This window comes from Heteronotia binoei, chromosome 16 (genome assembly GCF_032191835.1).
Source record: "Heteronotia binoei isolate CCM8104 ecotype False Entrance Well chromosome 16, APGP_CSIRO_Hbin_v1, whole genome shotgun sequence".
NCBI lineage: Eukaryota > Metazoa > Chordata > Lepidosauria > Squamata > Gekkonidae > Heteronotia > Heteronotia binoei.
In genome coordinates, this window is record NC_083238.1 from 44,116,706 (window position 1) to 44,140,089 (window position 23,384).

Consider the following 23,384-nt stretch of genomic DNA (forward strand, 5'->3'; position numbering starts at 1 on the left):
TTAACTGTGGGCAAAAATAGTGGCATTTATGCAATAAATAGTAAATGAAAATGCTGTGTATTTCTATAGTGTACATAAGAATACTATCCTTTAATGCCATCAGTCAGTAAAAAATCTTCACATGTACACATTCTGAGTAAACAAAACCATGTCATAAAAAGAGTTTCTCTTGATCCCCAAGCATTCTACTTGTTTGGGAAAAAAAATCAGAATGGAAAAATCCATGGGGAAAACTGCTTCCAGAGAGTATAACAGAAAGCAGAGTTAAGCCATGCTGGAATGTGATGTCTTGGAGGACATTGTAGGGAGAATAAGGAGCAACCCACCGACTCAGTACTGTAGACCTTGGGGGGGGTGGGGAGAGATGGAGATGGATTATTCAAAGCTGCCAAGCTTGCATGGCAGGGAGAATAAAGTAATGGGCAGAGTTGCCATGTCTCAGGTAGGGGTGTGCACAGAAAAAAAAGTTCAGCTAAATTCGAATTCAGGAGTTTTTTGAGGGAAAAGTATTCAGGGGGAATGAATATCCCCAAATATCAGGTGCAGTGTCTGAATCGGATTCAGGAGATGTTCATCTATCCCAAATATATGTCTTTGGGAGGCTCTAGAATTGTACCCTCTGGTCCAATCTTTTTGGAATTTGGGGTTCTCTGGGGGAAAAGTTCCTGCAGCAACACTGCAAATTTGGTGCCTCTCTCTCAAACCCCTTCCCCCAGCCCCCGTAATTATACCCTGTTTTGCCATTAACTTTAATGGCCCATAGGATATAATGGAGCCAAATAGCTGCCGAATATATTCAGCGGTATTTAAGAACATAAGAGAAGCCATGTTGGATCAGGCCAACGGCCCATCAAGTCCAACACTCTGTGTCACAAAGTGGCAAAAAATTTTATATACACACATACACTGTGGCTAATAACCACTGATGGACCTGTGCTCCATATTTTTATCTAAACCCCTCTTGAAGGTGGCTATACTTGTGGCCGCCACCACCTCCTGTGGCAGTGAATTCCACATGTTAATCACCCTTTGGGTGAAGAAGTATTTCCTTTTATCTGTTTTAACCTTTCTGCTCAGCAATTTCATTGAATGCCCACGAGTTCTTGTATTGTGAGAAAGGGAGAAAAGTACTTCTTTCTCTACTTTCTCCATCCCATGCACTATCTTGTAAACCTCTATCATGTCACCCCGCAGTCGACGTTTCTCCAAGCTAAAGAACCCCAAGCTTGGAGCTCCAAGCTAAAGAGCTCCAAGCTAAAGAGCCCCAAGCTAAAGAGCCCCAACCTTTCTTCATAGGAAAAGTGCTTCAGCCCTTTAATCATTCTAGTTGCCCTTCTCTGGACTTTCTCCAATGCTATAATATCCTTTTTGAGGTGCGGCGACCAGAACTGCACACAGTACTCCAAATGAGACCGCACCATCGATTTATACAGGGGCATTATGATACTGGTTGATTTATTTTCAATTCCCTTCCTAATAATTCATTTGGGACTGCTGTATCCATTAGTCAAATCAGATCAGAGAATCTGATTCAGCTGTATATGGCACCAAATACAGCCAAATCAAGTAACCATGGCCCTAGGATTGCCAGGTCTGGCAGTGGACAGGAGTCTTGGAAACCTGGAAAATCCAATTTCTGTTGTCCGAAGGAGCTGGAGGACATCCATCTAAAGCCCAGAGTTCCATCTCCTGGGCAGAGCGTGAACTGACTGGGTATTGTAAGCCATTGCAGGGAGAGAGAGCCTTCAGAGAGCAGAATATCTTCTTCCTTGCTGGGACATTCACACTTAGACACTGAGGACTGTAATACCCATTTTTCTTCAAGAGACCCTATTCTTCAAGCCTTGTCCATCACTTCAAGCCATGACTCCGGCAATCAATAACATCTATCCATTTCTCTTGTAACAGCTGTACTTTTTCATTTAACTGTAAGTGTCTTTTGTTCCGTAGCCCTTTTCACAGTACCAATCCATCTCTTCCATAGTTTCTGTTAAGCTGTTCCCTCGTCTAAAACCATGTTTTCCTTCCCCTGTGTGCATTGAGTTTGAAGAGACCAGCGGCATTCATCAGTAAAGAACCAACGGTCAGGTTTGGATTTCGGATATTTCCATTAAAAGGTCTTCATCCTGAAACACTAAGGTGCAAAGATGCTATCCCTCGCTGTAAAACCAGTTCTCAAAAAGACAGATCATTTAAACCAGGGCAGCTGCCACCAAATTCAAGTAGGGATCAGAGTATAGATTTGCAAGAGCTGAGATCAAAGGTACCTGCAAGGGAAATAAATTGAGAACTGGATTCAGGAATAGGTCAGTCCCTTGGACTGCAAGAAGATCAAATCAGTCAGTCCTAAGGGAAATCAACCCTGATTGTTCCCTGGAAGGTCAGATGCTGAAACTGAAGCTCAGATACTTTGGCCACCAAATGAGAAGGGAGCACTCTCTGGAAAAGACCCTGATGCTGGGAAAGACAGAAGGCAAAAGAAGAAGGGGATGGCAAATGATGAGATGGCTGGACAGCGTTACTGGCAGGGGTTTTTTTGTTTTGTTTTGTTTTTTAGCAGGAATGCACATGAATGCAGTTCCAGCTGCCTTGGTGTCAGGGGATGTAGCCTAATATGTAAATGAGTTCCTGCTGGGCTAAACAGGTGACAACAAGGGATGTGGCCTAATATGCATATGAGTTCCTGCTGGTTTTTTTCTACAAAAAAAGCCCTGGTTACTAATGTAACTAACATGAATTTAAGTGGACTTTGGAGGATGGTGGAAGACAGAAGGGCCTGGCTTGTGACTTGGTCAATGGGGTCACAAAGAATCAGACTTGACTGTGTGACTGAACAACAGCAACAACAAAAAATAGGTCAGAACATAGTCTGAGTCCAGTGGCATCTTTAAAACCGACAAAGTTTTATTCAAGGTATAAGCTTTGTTGTGCACACACACTTCTTGTCAGGATCCACAGCATTCCTGAAAATTGTATCTGAAGATGTGTACATGCACAACAAAGCTTTAAACATCAGAAGAGCCCTGCTGGATCAGACCAGTGGTCCATCTAGTCCAGCATCCTCTCTCACACAGTGGCGTACCAGTTCCTCTGGACAGCCAACAACAGGGCAGAGACTGAGGCCTTCCCCTGGTGTTGCCTCCTGGTGCTGAATCTCAGAGGTTTACTGCCTCTGTGCGGATGTTTCCCTCAGTCTCTGTGGCTAGTAGCCACTGATAGACCTTTCCTGCATGAATTGGTCTGATCCCTTTTTAGAGCTGTTTGTGCCTGCAGCCATTGCTACATCCTCTGGCATCAAACTCCACATTTGAATTGCACTCTGTGTAAGGAAGCATTTCTTTTTGTCTGCCCTGAATCTTCTGCCCCTCCGCTTCATTCTGCAAAAACTGGAATCTCCCCAAAGACGCAGGGAAACCAATTCAACACAGAGAGCTAACGTTGGAAGATGATTATCAATTTCAAGTTTATTCACAGCAGAAGCCAGCAAAAACAATATAGATAAAACCAAATCCAGTTACAGTAACCTATATAAATTGTGCCGTGAGGACTGAGGTAAAATTGCTACAATCAATTATAAAACGTACATACCGTTTATATCCCATTAGGGGAGGGCAGGATATAAATTTGATAAAATAAATATAAATAAAATAAATAATGGGATTAAACATCTTAAAAACTACCAACTAAGAGAGAGAGAGAGAGAGAAAGAAAATGCCTAGCTACTGGAGAACCAGTTTGGTGTAGTGGTTAAGTGCGTGGACTCTTATCTGGGAGAACCGGGTTTGTTTCCCCACTCCTCCACTTGCACCTGCTCGAATGGCCTTGGGTTAGCCATAGCTCTGGCAGAGGATGTCCTTGAAAGGGCAGCTGCTGTGAGAGCCCTCTCAGCCCCACCCACCCCACAGGGTGTCTGTTGTGGGGGGAGAAGATCTAGGGGATTGTAAGCCGTTCTGAGTCTCTGATTCAGAGAGAAGGGCGGAGTATAAATCTGCAATTCTTCTTCTTCTATTACCCTTCAGAGCTACGAGTGACTTTCTAGTTCTGGTGGCAAGCCAGCCAAATTTAGCTAATTTGCGTACAACCATCGGGTTCCTATCATTCAGAAGAGCCTTCAGTTGTTGCATGTTTTGATGAAGAGTGGTAGGCAAGAATGCAGGAAAAGGAAGGATTTCATGGTGAATGTTGTACACCTTGTAGTCATACAAGACAGGCACTAAAGATTCTGTCCCTTCATTACAGCAGGGGCATATACGATCTTCAAAAGGTATTCTGTTATATCTGCCCTCTCAAGACTGCAGAAGAGAGGGTATCCCATCTCATGAGGGTAAAAATTCTCCTATACTCATAATTTTCCAACTGGTATAAGTATGGCATGAGGTGCTATTCTATTAACCGGTTTTACAAGGGCACACGCCATTTTGTGAAGATTATTATCAACCAGAAAGGAAGAGGCATTGGCCTTCTGAAATTAAGGTAACTTACAAATCACATTTTAGGATTGCGTTAGATCTATTGAGCTTTCTCCGTGACATTCTAAGTCAAAATTCTTTCCCTTAAATGGGGGGAAACTGGATCCAGCCCCACGAAAATGAGAGGCACACAATCTTGGAGATGGGAGAGGGGGAAATCGTAAGAATTGAGATGAGAAATATTCTCCCTGTTCTTTCTAATTGGCATTCCTACCATCAAATTCTAAAACATGATCTTACCACAGGGACTAGGAGTACACATGATCTTTTTTAAAAAAAATGAAAACCAAGATGCTGTGGATCCTGACAATCGCCCACGGGCTAGTGGGGTTGCGGGGAGGGAATGCTCTTTGAAGCCCGCATGTGGTAGAGACCCTCTCTGTCACTCATGCCTGCTGCTATAGAGGGAAATCTTGGCTGAGCTGGGGGGGGCGGGGCGGGGGGGGGGAAGAGTCTTCCAAAAGCTGTCTCTGTCATCTTTTTCCCCATTTTGCCTCTTCTGGGTTTGTGTTCATTCCTTTTTAAGGGGCAGTGGGGCTGGACGGGGAGCTGGTTTTGAATTTCAGAGGCAGAAGGCAAGACTTGTCCAGCTGGTATCTCGAACCGACACAGGTGCAAAGACGGCAGGGGGTGGGATCCAAGAATAATTACAGGTTTCCGAAGCATCAGACTCTGCCTGAAAAAAAGGGAGGGCTCATGGAGAGAAGACTGTTCTTTATGGAAAATTAATGACAAAAGGCTCAAAGCCTGTCAGGATCACGGCAGTGGTTGTGTGAGGAGCCATGCCTTACAGGGACAGCTCGCTCCCATCCTCTCTACAGGATGTGAGGAGATCAAACGTGGGGTTCTGACGTCCAAACAATGGGAGATTTGGTATTCTTGGTGCTCCATTTGGTTGCCTCGTTTCCCTCCTTTTCTGCCTATGGGTTACACGCTCTTGGACCAGTGAACCCTGTTCTTCTCTTCTGGGAAACAGAGGGTGACTGGAAATGGAAAAAGTCGCAGTAGGGGGACTTGGGGCACCAAATATTCCAGCTGCCTGGCCCTATGGCTGTGGATTTCCACCACATCTCCATCTCCTAGCCTTTGTTTTATCTCAAGCTGTGCAGTTGAAACAGACAAGGCCATTACTGGGCCTTCTGCTGTGGGATGAGAGCCAGTTTGGTGTAGTGGTTAAGTGCACAGACTCTAATCTGGGAGAATCGGGTTTGATTCCCCACTCCTCCACTTGCAGCTGCTGGAATGGCCTTGGGTCAGCCATAGCTTTCGCAGAGCTGTCCTTGAAAGGGCAGCTTCTGGGAGAGCTCTCTCAGCTGCACCTACCTCACAGGGTGTCTGTTGTGGGGGAGGAAGGTAAAGGCAATTGTGAGCCACTCTGAGACGCTGAGATTTGGAGTGGAGGGCGGGGTATAAATCCAATTTCTTCTCCACCATCATCTACCATTCCGGCCCTACCTGTAGGCTGGCAACCCTATAAATGAGCAGAGGATTGGAATAGATGGCCCCTTCCAACACCACTGATGGACCTCCTGATGGCACCCATTTTTTTGGCTACAATGGCTGCTAACAGATAGCCGGCTCAGGGCAGCATCAAGCTGACCTGGAAGTGAGTCGGCCATAAAAGGAGCACCCAGGAGCATCCTGACGGGTCACAGGTGCCCTAGGGAGTGTCTAGTGATCTTGTGCCCCATCCGCGGCTCTCGTGTGCTTTCCAGCCACTTCCCAGCCATCCCAGACAGCCATGGAGGTGCCTCGGAGGCACTCCAGTGAAAAGGCACCACTTTGGAAGTGGTGCCTTTTCAAGTCGGCTCCAGTAAGTTGGGAACAGCTCGGGATGGGATGGGGACAGCAGGCTGTGTGCATGTAGACACGCTTTTGGGGGGCGCTCGCCTGCTGTCCCCAGGGCAGCTTAAACTGCCCATCTGTAGCCAGCCTGTGTGACGCAGAGTGTTGGACTGGGTGGGCCATTGGCCTGATCCAACATGGCTTCTCTTATGTCCTTATGATTCTATGAGATCTCCAGGTGATACCTGGAGGTTGTCAACCCTGACTCAGTCCCTAGGAACCCAAGACTTTCCTTGCTTGGTAAAGTGGGATATGTATATATTTTGTTTCAGTTTAGTTTATTATTATTGCAGCCAATGGCCAGCACAGATCAAAACAAACCAATTCACACAAAACACAAAAAGTGCACGGCCAACAAGAGCATCACAGCACAACATACGAGGACTCAAAAAGGAGACATTCAAGGGGAGAGGGGATCCCACAGTACTCCGGGTAATATATATTTTGTTTTTAACATGATGATAAAGTCCCAGGCCAGCGATGGCTCCTTTATCATCATCATCATCAATATTGTGGTGGTGTTGGTGGTGGTGGTTGTTAAAGCAAACTCCTGAAATACAGAAAGATGCTGTCCAGATTCCTTTCACTGTTCTGTTGATGCTTCTGTCTTACTGCTTGCTCTAAATTCAGGAAGAGGACAGCACACTATTGAACCTGGGGGATGCAGGTTGCATCTGGGGGATTGGGGGGAAAAGGCTTTGCAAAATGCGGTGGAACCATCCCTGCTGTTCATATGTGTACCTCCATATGGATGTAGCTAAAGGGTTGTACCGTCTTGACTCAGGGATCTGGATTTTTAGCCGGCAGTTGGATGCTGTTAAAAAGCTTTCTGTTTCATTCCTCTGAGCCAATGTGCTTAATGGTTATAGCTGTTCTGGCGTTCTTGCTGTATTTTCCCGCCTCATTGTTCAAAAAGCAGTTGGAGAGAGGTGGACAATTGGGGGGGTGGGGGGGAGGGAAAGGATAAAGCCTCATTTCTTGTCCCCCATTCGTCGACAAACTGACAAACTCTTGGCTTCCCAGCTGCTTTGGGGGTTTGGTTATCTTTTTTTGAAAAATTTGAGGGGAGGTTAATGTGTGTCATGGTCTTTGTTCCTGCCTGACTGGGTCTTTGTTCCAGCCTGACCACAGACTTCTTTCGGTAGTGATCTAAGAATATAGTTTCCCAGTTACCACAGTTCTGACTAATTTTCTATTTGGATGTTGTTTTGATCTAGAGAAAGGGGAGGAAATATCCCTTCCGACTGTGTTTCTAAAGCAGACATTGACTCAGGGTTTAGGGACTGAGAGTATCTGTCTGAGGTTGCTAGGCAACCGCTAAGTGCTTCTCTTTCTCCTGGACCTTCTACCACATTCCCTGGTTCCATTTGAGTATATTACAACTACAGAATGTAGTACTTGTAATTTTATCAGGGAAAAATCATGCCAAGGAGCAGGGCGCATTTTTTTTTGAGCAGGAATGCAGTTCCAGCTGGCTTGGCACCAGGGGTGTGGCCTAATATGCAAAAGCTTTAGCTATACTAAACGATGGTGATGTCAGGAGGTGTAGCCTAATATGAAAATGAGTTCCTGCTGGGCTTTTTCTTCAAAAAAGGCCCTGTCAAGAAGTAAACCCAATCTGTGCCATAGATTACTCCTGCTTCCATTCTTTATGAATAATTGTTAACCTGACTGTGCATTCTCCCCAGATAGGTTGAGGAAAGGGCAGTGACCATGCTTCACTTGGAATGGCAGTTACCTTCAGGTTTGATTGTCTAATGGTGGTTTCTTTCTCCTTCTGTCTCCACAGACGTGTCTTGAGCTGGAGCGCTACCTTCAGACAGAGCCCAGGAAGATCTCAGAGAGCTTTGGAGAAGATTTTGAGTGCTTTCTGCATACCTCTTCTGCCCAAAGCACAGAAGACAATATCCAACGGCTGGATCCCCTCTTGTTACCGATAGATATGAGCACGTGTGACAAAAATGCCAACATGGACGTTATCCTCTCACGGGACAAGCTGCTCTCTGAGACTTGCCTCAGTTTACAGCCCACCAGCTCCTCTACAGAGGGCTGTACTGCCGTTAATCAGGCCCAACTCAACGCAGTGACCTCACTAACGCCTCCGTCCTCACCTGAGCTCAGCCGCCATCTTGTAAAGACCTCTCAGACTGTCTGTCCCATAGACGGCACGGTCACGCTGAAACTAGTGGCGAAGAAATCCACTCTTAGCTCTGTCAAGGTTGGTGTGGTGGCACCAGCTAGCACAACGAAGTGCGCACTCAGCGACAGTGAGCAAGGAGGGGCGGGGGCTGACGCGTCCCCCGAAAACAAGAAGAGGGTTCATCGCTGTCAGTTTAATGGGTGCCGGAAGGTCTATACAAAGAGTTCACACTTAAAAGCCCACCAAAGGACTCACACAGGTACTTACGTTGGATGATTTGGGTCATGTTTGTCAAATGTTCTCCTTTCATCTGCTGTTTATTTTAAGGGCTTGTTGTTGTGTTCCGAGCTGAAGTCTTTGGGTGACTGCTATGGGTCTTGGTGGCTGGTTACAGAGGGGAAACTGACCAGAAAAGCGCGTCCATACCACACATTCTGTACTCACCTCATCCTCCTGTGTCCTCAGAATGGCTCAAAAAGCTACCACTTTCAAAGTGGTAGCAAATTTCTGAGCTGCACACCAGTTGCCTCTTTGGCATCTGGATGCGTAAGCACATAAGCAAGTCCAGGGGTGGAATTCTAGCAGGAGCTCCTTTGCATATTAGGCCACACCCCCTGATGAAGCCAATCCTCCTGGAGCTTACAAAAAAGAGCCTTATAAGCTCTTGGAGGATTGGCTATATCGGGGGTGTGTCGCCTAATATGCAAAGGAACTCCTGCTAGAATTCCACCCCTGAGCAAGGCGGATTGGTGATGGGAACCTGCCAATTCGCTCTAGGTGCTCACCGGTATTTTTTTTTTTTTAACTGCCTTGTGCTCATGAGCCCGCGGGCAGAAGCAGCGGCCCACCTCCCTCCCAGTTAAAGGGCCTGATGATCAGCTGTTTCGTGGGCCCTTTAACTAGCAGGGGGGCTAGGGCTGCTTCTGCCTCCACCCCACACTATTTTAATGGCAGAGAAAGAAGTGAGGGTGTTGGCAGGGGCAGACAAGGAAGAGCTTCCCTTCCCTCCTCTCTTGCTGCTTTCCCCACCACCACCCTCCCTTCCTTCGCAGCCACTTGCCCCTTCCCCTCCCACCTAGCCCCCATCACAGCAACTTCTCCTCGCCCCTTCTCCTCTCTCCAGCCCCGAGATCACCACTGCTTCTCCCCACCTCCTTTCCCGCCCTCCCAGCTCTGATCACTGCTCCTTCTCCTCACTTCTTCCCCTGCCTCCCATCCCTGATCGCAGCTACTTCTCCTGCCCTTTCCCCTCCTTCCCAGCCCCGATCGCAGCCACTTCTCCTGCCCCTTCCCCTCCCTCCCAGCCCCGATCGCAGCCACTTCTCCTGCCCTTTTCCCTCCCTCCCAGCCCTGATCACAGCCACTTCTCACCCATTCCCCTCCCTCCCAGCCCCGATCCCCACTGCTTCTCCTCACCCCTTCCCCTCCCACCCAGCCCCATCGCAGCGGCTTCTCCTGCCCCTTCCCCTCCCTCTCAGCCCCAATCCCCACTGCTTCTCCTCACCCCTTCCCCTCCCACGCAGCCCCATCGCAGCGGCTTCTCCTCGCCTCTTCCCCTCCCACCCAGCCCCATCGCAGCGGCTTCTCCTGCCTGTTCCTCTCCCTCCCAGTCCCATCACAGCGGCTTCTTCTGCCCCTTCCCCTCCCTCTCAGCCCCAATCCCCACTGCTTCTCCTCACCCCTTCCCCTCCCTCCCAGTCCAATCCGGCGGCTTCTCCTACCCCTTCCCCTCCCTCCCAGCCCCGATCCCCACTGCTTCTCCTCACCCCTCACCCTCTCACCCAGCACTGATCACAGCCACTTGCTTGCCCCTCCCCCTCCCTCCCAGCCCCGATCACAGTGGCTTCTCCTCGCCCCTTCCCCTCCCTCCCAGCCCTGATCGCCTCTGCTTCTCCTCGCCTCTGCTGCCTGCCTCTCCCCCCCGCCTGTTCCCCTGAGTAGCCCCATGCCTGTCACCTACTCGGAGGGCTACTCATGAGTAGTCAGCAGATCCAGTGACTGGGGCAGGGCGGAGCTGTGCTAGCCAGAAGGGCTAGGGCCAGCCTTGCCTGTCAATAGAGGGAAGGTCGTGTGGGGCGCTGGGGGGCATCAGTGCCCCCTGAAAAATGTAAATGCCCCCCGACCTTCCAAATCCTGGCTACGGCCCTGGCCTGGTCTTTGTCTCACTCCTATGAGTCTATCACTTCTTCAGTGAAACCAACCAAGAACTGAATTCTTTTCAATTTTTGTAAATCTTTCCCATAGCAGCTCTTCAGTGGGTTTTTTTTTTGTAATGTAGCTTTTGAAATAATCCTATGGCCAAAAGAAGCGTAGTCTTCCCAATTGCTTCAGTGCACCCTCATTCCCATTTTTTAGAAAATTGCGTTCAGATCATCTTTTTGTATTACAGCAAGATCTGAGACCTCCAGTAGCCCCTTAAAGACGAACAACCATTTCCCGAATGTAATCTTTCAAGAGTTAAAGCCAGGGGTGAAATTCTAGCAGGAGCTCCTTTGCGTATTAGGCCACACGCTCCTGATGTAGCCAATCCTCTTGGAGCTTACAAAAAAGAGCCTTGTAAGCTCTTAGAAGATTGGCTACATCGGGGTGGGGGTGGTGGTTTGGCCTAATATGCAAAGGATCTCCTGCTAGAATACACCCCTGGTTAAAGCTAACAAAGGGAGCTTTGACCCATTGACTCCTAAAAGCTTCTACCCCGGGAATCTTGATAAATGCTGCTGGAGGAATTTGTTTTGTTTGTTTGGTATTTTCTGTATTTGTGTGTGTTTGTGTGCACATGCATGTCTGGAAGTCATGGTGACGTCTGGCAACTCCTACTTGGCGCACAGAGGATGTTCAAAGAAGTGGCTGGATACAGCCTGCCTGTGCCCTCCCGCTCCTGGTATTCCAAGGAGATCTCTCATCCAAGTAATTTGCCATGGTCGGCCCTGCTTAGCTTCCAAGATCTGATGAGATCAGACTTCCCTGGGCTATCCAGGTCAGGGCGAGAACATGCATCTTGCTCTTCTACTCCAGACCAATATGGCTACCCACCCAAAACTCATTTCATAGTAGTGATATTTTAAAAAGTCATTGTGGCATAACAGAAGCAAGAAAAGGATTAGTTGGCTCCACGGCACCACCAGTCTTTCATGAGTTCCACAAGACTGTTTATAATCCTGCAGTATCCATAGAGTTTCTAGTGAGTTGTCATATGTACAGAATACCTGTGGATTGTGCAATACAAACGTTACAACCGGGGAGCACTAGAGTGAATATAATGCATTCTCTATGTTTGTACATAAAGGTGGCACCAGCTGTGCATTCTAAAATGTGGGGGGATGTTGATGAAAGATACTCTTTGCAGCTTGCTTTCCAAGACGTTTGTATGTGGAGATACTTCTTGTACTGTTGGAGGCTGGGGAGACCCCCTGACTCTACCTTAGAACCAGACCAGGGAAAGGGAAAGGTTGGTGGACTACTAAAGAGGGCCAGTTTGGTGTGGTGGTTAAGTACATGGACTCTTATCTGAGAGAACCGAGTTTAATTCTCCACTCCTTCACATGCATCCTCTGGAGTGACCTCAGGTCAGTCATAATTCTCTCAGAGCTGTTCTCTAAAGAGCAGTTTCTGTCAGAGCTCTCTCAACCCCACCTCCTTCACAGGGTGTCCGTTGTGTGGAGGGGAAAGGAAAGGAGGTTGTAAGCTGCTCTGAGACTCCTTTGGGTAGTCAAGGACAGGGTAGAAATCCGGTTTCTCCTCTTTCTCCTTCTCCCTCCCCCCCCCCCATGCTTTAAGGAGTTGTCACTCAGCAGCGGCGTTTCCATAGGAATAGGACCCAGAGTTTCTGACAGCAAGTGCAACTCCTGTCCTCTCATGAGTCTTTCTGTCTTGCAAGAAGAGGCAGAGACTGGGCAGGAGGCATGCAGCAGTGGTACAACAGTCTTCGAAAGGACAGAAGGAGGCCAGAAATTACTTTCCCAACTGCCCCTTCAGAACCCTGGTGGTGGGCCAGCACTCAAATCACTTCCCTTCTCCCACTATGTTGTTGAATAGTGTCGATTTTGCATGGTCCTTTTGTTAATTCTCATTTTTTTTAGACCTTTCCAGGGGTGGAATTCTAGCAGGAGCTCCTTTGCGTATTAGGCCACACCCTTCTGATGTAGCCAATCCTCCAAGTGCTTACAAGGCTCTTTTTGGTAAGTTCTTGGAGGATTGGCTGCATCAGAGGGGTGTGGCCTAATATACAAAGGAGCTCCTGCTAGAATTCCACCCCTGGACCTTTCCATCTTGACTGTGCTGAACTGAATGGAACCCTGAAGGCAAGCCACTGTTTGCTTCATTTATAGCTTGCCTTTCTTACCCCAAACAGATTGTTCCCCTCTCTTCCATTTTAACGCTCATGAAAATCCAGTGAGGTAGGTTAAGCTGAGAGCGTGCGGCTGGCCAAAGCTCACCCAGTGACCTTCTGGGGCAGAGAGGGGATTTGGATGTGGGTCTCCCAGCTTTCAATATACCACACTTTTTCTCAGTTGACTCAGACTTTTCCTCAAAAGACCTTTTTTTTGTTTGTTTTTTTGCTGATGGCTAGTTTCCATTCCTCTCAGCTTCCCATCTAAGGAGGATAAAATTCCATGAATGCTGTGCTATTTTTTTTTTTTATTTCCAAGGGCCTGCTGAGTCAGTTTCCTCCATTTTATTGCAGAACACAACTGATGATAGGACCACATTGAAGCCATTATGATACATTTATAGAAGAGAGTTCCTAGAGATAGGGGCGCACTAAAATAGACAACGGATGAACTAGCCTTGAACGGATGAACTAGCCCAGGCAGTGAACAAATAAACCCAGAACATTATAAACCTGTCATTGAACTGCTTTAAAACCAAGAGTAGAACAGATATGGAAAACACAGGCTCAGCAATTAAAACATAGGGCAGAAAGGAGGGATCATTGAGGGAACGCCGGACAATACAAGAAAGTCTTCACCCTCGGGCAAAAAGCAGTGAACAGAAAGGACAGAGGAATATCCCTGGGAAGGGAATTCCACAATTTTTGTGTCATGACTAAGAAGGCCCTCTCTCAGACTGCCACCCATCTAACCTCAGAAGCTGGGAGCACCCAAAGCGGGAGTCAGAACATGGCCATTTCCCCCATTATCAGCGTTGTTACTTTCATCTCCATAATGCCATGGCCTCTGGAAACACAGCGAAAGCCACAGTGGTCATCAATCATGCCAAACCAGACATGGTATCAAACATGGACCCAGGGCTTTTTTTTTTTGAGCAGGAACGCATAGGAACGCAGCTCTGGTTGGCTTGGCAGCAGGGGGTGTGGCTTAATATACAAATGAGTTCCTGCTGAGCTTTTTCTACCAAAAAAGCCCTGTGTGAAACAATGCTGATGTCAGGGGGTGTGGCTTAATATGTGAATGAGTTCCTGCTGGACTTTTTCTATAAAGAAAGGCCTGCATGGACCAATTCCTCAATCACGGTTGCTCTGCCCCTGGGCTTCTGCTTTTCCTGGTTCAACCAATCAATTCCCTGCCAGTTGATGCATGGGCACATTTTGATCCGCGGCTCTCTCCAATTTCCCCCACAGCTTCCTGCTCTTGTTTTTTAAGAGTTCTGGAAGTCGTGAGGGAAATTGGAAGGCGCTGTGGATCAAAATGCCCCCATGCAGCAACTGGTAGGGAATTGATTGCTTGAGCTGAGGAAAGCAGAAGCTCAAGGGGGGCGGGCAGAGCAACTGCTAGTGAGGAATCAGTCATGGTTTGCAAACCCATTTCCACCTACAATGGCTGGTTCTGGTTTGCAAGCCAATTATAAAACTTGTTTTATCTATTGAAACACCACGCCAAACTGCACTTAAATCTTCTTAACTGTGATTTATATCGTGTATGAACTGGCCCACAGTGTTATGCCCCAAGCCCACTGAAGGGAATGCACTTTGAAAGGTGTGACTCTCCTTAGGATGGCACACTCTCATTTAAACTTCAGAAGAGCCCTGCTGGATCAGACCAGTAGTCCATCTAGTCCAGCATCCTGCCTCACACAGTGGCCAACCAGATCCTCTGAAGGGCCAACAATAGGGCATGGAAGCTGAGGCCGTTCCCTGATGTTGCTACCTGTCTCTGGGATTCACAGGTTTAATGCCTGTGAATGTGGAGGTTCCCCTCAGTCACCATGGCTAGTAGCCATTGATAGACTTCTTGAGTCTGTTTTTCCCCTTTTAAAGATATTTGCTCCTGTGGCCATCACTACATCCTCTGGCAGTGAATTCCACATTTTAATCACTCTCTAAGTAAAAAGTATTTTGTTTTGTCTATCTTTAATCTGTTGCCCATCAGCTTCATTGGATGCCCTGGAGTTCTAGTATTTTGGAAGAGGGAGAAAAATTTCTCGTCGTCAAGCCCATGTCTCCAGCCCATGCACAATTTTATGAACCTCCGTTGTGTCCTCCCTCAATCAGGTCTTTTCTAAACTGAAAAGTCTCAAACTTTTCAACCTGACCTAGTAGAGAAGGTGGTCCAACCCTCTAATCATCTTGGTTGCCATCCTCTGTGCATTTTCCAGCTCTGCAATGTCTTTGGTTGAGATACAGTGACCAGAACTGTGCACAGTATTCCAAATGAAGCCGCACTATAGATCTATATAAAGGTAAAGGTAGTCCCCTGTGCAGGCACAGAGTCATTACCGACCCACGGCGTGACGTCACATCATGATGTTTTCTTGGCAGACTTTTTACGGGGTGGTTTGCCATTGCCTTCCCCAGTCATCTACACTTTCCCTCCAGCAAGCTGGGTTCTCATTTTACTGAACTCGGAAGGATGGAAGGCTGAGTCAACCTTGGACTGGCTACCTGAACTCAACTTCTGCCAGGATTGAACTTTGGTCATGAGCAAAGCTTGGACTGCAGTACTGTAGCTTACCGCTCTGCACCATGGGTTTTTTACAGATCTATATAGAGGAATTGTAATATTGGTTGTTTTATTTTTAATCTCTTTCCTAATGATCCCTAACATAGAGTAGCTACGGGGAGGGGGTCTGTGGGGGCCCTGCCCCCTGACTTCCTGTTGGGTGCCCCAACTTAGGTGACCTAATCTTCCCTCCCCTATCACCCCTCTATCCCCCCATGATTTAAATTGCATGGCAGGGGTACCCAGGAGCTGCTGCCCCTCCCACGCCTTTTAAAGGGCCCTCAAGTGGTGGTGGTGGTGGGAGAGAAGGTCAGGCACCCCGAGTCGAGCACCCTGAATTGCGGTAGCCAGAGGAGGGGAGCCATTAAGTGCCCCTGACTTTTTTACATACCTCCCAACTTTTAAAATCCTGGCTACAGCCCTGCTGGATTGATACTTCGATTGAGCTATCCGGTATGACCCCCCAGATCTTTTTTCTGCTCAGAGAAAAAGCTAGTTTGAGAGCCAGTTTGGTGTAGTGGTTAAGTGCGCGGACTCTTATCTGGGAGAACTGGGTTTGATTCCCCACTCTTCCACTTACAGCTGCTGGAATGGCCTTGGTTTAGCCATAGCTCCTTCAAGAGTTGTCCTTAAAAGGGCAGCTGCTGCAGGAGCTCTCTCAGCCTCACCCACCTCACGGTATGTGTGTTGTGAGGGGGGGGGAGATAAACAAGATTGGGGGGGGAGATAAAGAAGATTGTGACCGCTCTGAGATTCAGAGTATACGGTGGAATATAAATCCAATATCATTTTCTTCTTCTTCTTCTGCAAATTCGCGCCCGGCACAATGGTTTAGGACAATTCAGAATTGTCGCAAGGCAGGCCAAATGCTAAGGAATCAGAGATACGCTGTGAGGCTTTTGCGAAATTTTTTGCAGATAAGATCTCGTCGCTCCTCCACGACCTCCCCGCCACATTGGATACAGTATGTGAACTCGAGGCCCTGTGCCTGTCTTCTGGTCCAGTTCTGGATCGCTTCAACACACTCAGCTTGGAGGGAGTTGACAGAATCCTCTCTACTGTACGCCCAACAACTTGTAATCTGGACCCGTGCCCCTCCTGGCTAATTAAAGCTTGCCAGAGGGAGCTTAGGTGTCCTATACGGGACATTGTAAATAGATCCTTCTCAGAGGGGCTTTTTCCAACGCCTCTTAAAGATGCTGTGGTCCACCTTCTCTTGAAAAAGGCTACATCAGATCCGGCCAAATTGGCACATTACCGACCGGTCTCAAATTTGCCCTTTTTGGGCAAAATTATTGATAGGGCGGTAGTGTTACAGTTGCAGAGTTTTCTGGATGACGCTTCCGTCCTAGATTCTCACCAGTCCGGCTTTTGTCCAGGTCGTGGGACGGAGACAGTGCTGGTTGCCCTGGTGGATGACCTCCAGCAGCATCTGGATTGAGGCAGCTCAGCAGTGCTGATGTTGTTTGGTGTAGTGGTTAAGTGTGCGGACTCTTATCTGGGAGAACTGGGTTTGATTCCCCACTCCTCCACTTGCACCTGCTGGAATGGCCTTGGGTCAGCCATAGCTCTGGCAGAGGTTGTACTTGAAAGGGCAGCTGCTGTGAGAGCCCTCTCCAGCCCCACCCACCTCACAGGGTGTCTGTTGTGGGGGAGGAAGGTAAAGGAGATTGTGAGCCGCTCTGAGACTCTTCGGAGTGAAGGGCAGGATATAAATCCAATATCTTCTTCTTCTTGTTAGAACTATTGGCTGCGTTCAATATGGTCAACCATCAATTGCTGACCAGCCGCCTCGCTGACACAGGGATCCAGGGGTTGGCCTTGCAATGGCTTTCTTCTTTCCTTGATGGTTGGGGACAAAGGGTGGTGATTGGGGGAGAACTGTCCCAGAGGCATCCACTTAATTGTGGGGTGCCACAGGGTGCGGTGCTCTCCCTGATGTTGTTTAACATCTACAGGCGCCCCCGTGCCAAGATTGCCCGGAGGTATGGGCTGGGTTGTCACCAATATGCTGATGACACCCAGCTCTGTCTACTGATGGACGGCGGCCTGGCTGCGTCCTAGAAAATCTGGACCTGGCGTTGCAAGCCATGGCAGGATGGCTCAGGCTGAGTAGGTTGAAGTTGAACCCAGCGAAGACAGTGGTCCTTTGCCTGAGCCGTGGCGACCTGGGAAGGGAAATCCCCCTACCAGCTTTTGACGGTACGCCATTGGAAACGGCGCGCAAGGTCAAGAGCTTGGGTCTGCTGCTGAAACCTTCCTTGTCAATAGAGGCCCAGATAGCAGCCACTGCTAAATCTGCCTTTTTTCATTTTATGCGGGCGAGGCAGTTGGCCCCCTTCCTGGAGCACAATGACCTGGCAGCAGTGATCCATGCAATGGTCACCTCGAGGCTGGACTACTATAATGCCCTCTGCATGGGGCTGCCCCTGTGCCAAACCTGGAAACTGCAGCTAGTGCAGAATGCGGCAGCTAGGCTGTTGTTGGGGCTCCCTAAATGGGAGCACATACAGCCAAGGCTGCGAGAACTGCACTGGCTGCCAATTGTGTACCGGATTCGTTATAAGGTGCTGGTTATTACCTTTAAAGCCCTATATGGCCAAGGACCCTAGCTTAGCGACCGTCTCTCCCCATATGTTCCCCAGAGGGTACTGAGATCTGGTTCGCAAAATCTGGGCCCACAATCCTTGGGCCGAAGGAGGCCAGACTGAAAGCTACAAGAGAAAGGGCCTTTTCGATCACAGATCCCCCCTGGTGGAACCAATTACCAGAGGAGGTGCGGGCTCCGCGGAGCCTTGCCCAGTTCCGCAGGGCCTGCAAGACTACCCTCTTTCAGCTGGCTTTTTCTTAATTTCTTCTTAACTTTTTGTGACGACTGTACAATAGATTCCACATCTATTGTACCGTCGTCACGGAAAATTGTAAGATGAGTAACATCAAGATTGTAGCACCAAATTAATTTGGAATTGAATTTGGTGGTTTTAATTAGATGGTTTTAATGTATGATAATAGTATATATAAGTGAATTGTAATATGTTGTGTAACCAGTGTGCTTTTATTATTGTAATGTTTGTATTTTATGGTATGGTATGCTATGTGAGCTGCCCTGAGCCTGCTTCGGCGGGGAGGGCGGGATACAAATTAAATATTCTTCTTCTTCTCCTCCTCCTCCTCCTTCTCCTTCTTCTGTCTCAGTAAGTGCAGGTGCAGGCCCCATTCACCTATCTATATTTGAGAGCTGGGGGGGGGGTAGTTTTGTCCCATTGTGCATCACCTTACACTTACATAACTGGGTTAGAAGTTTTAACTGCACAGGTCATCACTGGAGACCAGATATTGAGCCGGATGGGTGCAGAGCCGGACTCCAGAACAGCTGTGCTTGTGTTTACATGGGTTGCCTCTCTCCGTTAGCGCTCTCTGATCCCTCCAAACAATGACACTCCCATTACTTATGCAAGGAAAGAGCTGAATTGCCTCCAGAACCGAAATAGGAAGTATTAAAGGGGTGTGGTTTGGAAATGTCGGGGTGTCTTAATAAGGGTCCCAAACTCACAGGCCCAAGATTATAGACCCCAAGCAGTCATTTTGCTCGCTCCTATTGTCTCTGCTCGCAGCCGTAGTTTCTTGGAACCGTCACCAACGTAACGCACTGTCAATTGTGAGCCAGCTTGGCCGTGCCAATGGCTGCCAGCCACTTGGCTCGGCAGAGAGCCGAACTGAAGGCTTGGAAAGGTTGCGAGAGATTCTTTTTCCCTTTGGCTGCCGGGAACTCTCTCGTGTGCAGAAGAGGAGGCTCTCTGTGGCTTAATTGCACTGTGCCTGTACGATAAATGGAAAAGACAAAGAGTTCTCTCTCTGTGCTTGTGTTTTTGTGCCCCTGCCCTTGAACACTGGGTAGATGTGTTTGCCCATCATGCAGTTGGCCCTCAATAGGAAGCATGAGAGGGATGTGTTGAATATTCCATCATGTGTCGAATGTTCCATCATGTAATGAGCACCGGTGAGCTTTGGCACAGATTTGTTAAGAACACATGAATGCATGAGGCTGCCTTATACTCAGGCATAATACTCCTTTGCATATTAGGCCACACGCCCCTGATGTAGCCAATCCTCCAAGAGCTTACAAGGCTCTTAGTACAGGGCCTATTGTAAGCTCCAGGAGGATTGGCTACATCAGGGGGCGTCTGGCCTAATATGCAGAGGAGTTCCTTCTACAAAAAAAAGCCCTGCTTATACTGAATCAGATCCTTGGTCCATCAAAGTCAGCATTGTTTACTCCAGGGATGGCCAAACTTGCTTAACATAAGAGCCATATAGAATAAATGTCAGATATTTGAGAGCCACGAGACATGAATGTCAGATGTTCGAGAGCTGAAGGGGAAGGGAAGGGAAGGGAAGGAGAGGAAAGGAAAGGAAAGGAAAGGAAAGGAAAGGAAAGGAAAGGAAAGGAAAGGAAAGGAAAGGAAAGGAAAGGAAAACTAATAGATGAGGAGGTAGATGGAGGGATAGGTGGAAAGAAAGCAACTTTATCTTTAAATGCATTCTCCAAGCCACTGGCTGGCTTGGCAAAGTAATTTAAAGAAACAAATGCCTCCTTCAAGCCAGCCATTGGGGCGGTGGGGTCCAGTGACACCTTTAAGACCAACAAAGTTTTATTCATGATATGAGCGTTCGTGTGCCAACATGGCTACCCACCTGGATCTATCCTCAGTTTTATATTATGAGTTTGAAGCTGCAGGGCTCTTAGGCCAAACAACTCAGTCCAGAAAGAGAATTATAATTCTACTGAGGACAATAGGAAACAATCTTCTATTTTTGTCCCTAAACTGAAGGATATTTTTTTGTTATTCGTGGCAGTGCTAATTTATGATGTGCCAAGGAGCTGTTGATAAAGACCAAAAAGAAAAAGTGAAACCAGAGTTTGGCCTACAGTGAAATAGAGAAGTCATTTGTCACCCAGGAGAATATGTGTGAAATGGAACTTTAGGTGGTGGGGAAAAGTGAGGCCTGCAGTCGAAAGAACGAGCGCCTAGGTTGTGGATTGTGTGAGGAAGAACTGAAATAGAATCCAGAATTGTCCGGGTGCATAAAGCCCACATTTAAGACACTGCCCCAACCCCTTTAACTGCATAGCCGCTACTTCTCCAAGCTAAGACAGTTTCACTTCGGAAGAGGAAGAAAGAAGAATTTTCGGGTTTTGTCTTAGCGAGGTGATGGCACAAAAGCCAGGGCAGAGGGAGAGAATAATGTACAAATGTATCATTGTCTAATACAGGGTTGGCTGGCTTGGAGAATGCATTTAAAGTTGAAGTTGCTTTCTTTCCACCTCTCCCTCCCCTCTCCCTCCCTCCCTCCCTTCCTTCCATCCTGTCTTGTGGCTCTCAAACATCTGTTGTTCATGTCTTGTGGCTCTCAAACATCTGATATTCATTCTATGTGGCTCTTATGTTAAGCAACTTTGGCTACCCCTGGTCTAATAGAACAACTTCTTTCTGGAAAGAATGACTTGAAAATTAAAAGCCAAGAGTTGACACTGAAAGGGTTACTTCAGTGCTAGTCCCCCGGTGCAAACAGGAAGATGCCCATAGCAGTCACTTGTAGGGAATGTCCCCCCCCCCCCCTCTTTTTTTTTTGCAAAAGCAGATGGAAGGGACTTTGCCTTCCCAAAGGCAGATTGAGGCACAGGCTCCCGCTACTCCAAAACAGCTGGATTTGTTCGAAAGAAAGACCAAGTGGAGTGATGCAATAGGCAGGCAACAGCGGGTGAGGGAAGAGAGAGTGGCAGTCGGGCGTGGGGGAGGGAGGGCTGTCGCCGCACAGGAGCTCAGCACACGGGAAGGGGTGTTTGTACATCTGTCGAGAGGGACGCTTGGTAGAGGACAGCTGTCTAAAGCAGCTGTACTGGAAGCAGGGAGGGAGGAAATGTGGATTTGGGAAGGAGGCCTTACTTGAGGCTCAGTGGTGCCCGTTTCCAGGATCCTGGTACAGGAAAGGTTTCTGTTCTCTTGCAATACACTCGATCCTATGTGCCATTTATTAAATTAATTGAAAACATACATTAATCCCCTTTCTTCCTCACAAGGTGGCTTACCACATGGATTCAACACACAAGATAAAATATGTGAAAAACGATAAAAACCCAAATTAAAATCACAAGTCTGGACTGCTTGTAAGTGTAAGCAAACACAGTCCTAAAGAAAACCATCTTGAGCCTCCTCAAGGCTGAAAGCGAGGGGGCCAGAAATTAAGCAGTGGCTTGTTTTCCAGTTTAACTTCCTTGCAAGCACATGTGCCTGAGATCACACACATACAGATGGGTTGTCTCAAAGAAACAGCATTAAGAAGGAAGAAGTAACCTGACCGTAGGATTATATATACCTAAGGCTTTTTTTGTAGCAGGAACTCCTTTTCATATTAGGCCAAACCCCCTTGATGTAGCCAGTCCTCCAAGAGCGCACAGGGCTCTTCGTACAGGGCCTACCCTAAGTTCCAGGAGGATTGGCTACATCAGAGGGGTGAGGCCTAATATGCAAAGGAGTTCCTGCTACAAAAAAAGCCCTGTATATACCCACCTCTACCTGGGAAATGGGAACCCTAGGTCAAGAGGAGAATGAATGACTGACCTAGGGCAGCTGGGTATTCTTAAAATCTCTCAGTTATGGCAGGAAACTACTATAAAGGTATCTTGAGTTCTGGGGGTGCTTATATTAAGTCTCAAATGTACATGGCCAGTGGATCAAATGAAACAGGAAGCTTAACCAACTTTAGGTCTCCTTTTTCACTGACAGAGGTGAATAGAATTATGGGTGTTTGTTAAACTGAAGTGATTGGTCGTATCAAGAAGAAGAGTTGGTCTCTGTACCGTGCTTTTCCCTTCCTTAAGGGGTCTCAAAGCAGCTTACAATCTCCTTTCCTTCATCTTCCTGCAACAGGCCCTTTGAGGGGGTAGGTTGTGCTGAGAGAATTCTGAGAGAACGGTAACCGGCCCAAGGTCACCCAGCAGGCTTCTTGTGGGAGAGTGGAGAATCAAACCCGGTTCTCCAGATCAGAGTTCGCTGCTCTTAATCACTACACCACACTGGTTCGACAAGCCTTCAGGCCCAGGCAGTGGCTGAGATCCAGGTTCCGAAAGTGAAAAGGGGTTAATTTCTCTTTGGAGGGGAAGGGACTGTCTTGGAGTGCTTACCACAACATGGAGTGATAAAGTGAAGTACAAAGGCTCTGGATTTTGAAATTATTCCAGTGAGAAAAAGGCAGGGGTGGAATTCTAGCAGGAGCTCCTTTGCATATTAGGGAACACATCCCTGATGTAACCAATCCTCCAAGAGCTTACAAAAAAGAGCCTTGCAAGCTGTTGGAGGATTGGCTACATCAGGGGTGTGTGGCCTAATATGCAAAGGAGCGCCTGCTAGAATTCCACCCCTGGAAAAAGGTATGCTAATAGGATGGCTTAATTATTGTGTGGGCTGGAAGTTGCACAGAATATTAAGTGAAACACATCTATGCTTGGATACTAGTGGAAGCACATCCTTGAAAGCTCAGAGAGGAGTTAATGAACGGTTGCACCAGCCCAATGTCACAGATCATGACTTCAGGTGTTAGGCACATAAAACTAGAGCTAACATTTCAGATGCGGGGGGGGGGGGGGGTCTTTTCTTAGGGCAATTACAGCTGTTGGCAATTGACCACCAAGATCATGTGGCAGTCCCTTGGAGAGTTTTTCATCCCATACAATTTATCTGATAAACAATACGTAGATAATAGATGTAATATATAGAAGAAGAAGAAGAAGACAGCAGATTTGTACCCCGCCTTTCTCTCTGAATCAGAGTCTCAGAGCGGTTTACAATCTCTTTATCTTTTTCCCCCACAACAAACACCCTGTGAGGTAGGTGGGGCTGATAGAGCTCTTACAGCAGCTGCCCTTTCAAGGACAGCTCTGCGATAGCTATGGCTAACCCAAGGCCATTCCAGCAGCTGCAAGTGGAGGAGTGGGGAATCAAACCTGGTTCTCCCAGATAAGAGTCCGTG

General features: G+C 47.7%; 1 protein-coding gene across 1 annotated transcript in view; it reads left to right on the forward strand.

Moving 5' to 3' along the window:
- The window catches only part of KLF7 (KLF transcription factor 7), a 126,040-nt gene that overhangs the window by 68,896 nt on the left and 33,760 nt on the right, over positions 1 to 23,384 (forward strand). Inside the window, exon 2 of the mRNA XM_060257314.1 lies at positions 8,104 to 8,713. Within this exon, the coding sequence (XP_060113297.1) occupies positions 8,104 to 8,713 (610 nt within the window). The remainder of the gene's footprint in view (positions 1 to 8,103; positions 8,714 to 23,384) is intronic.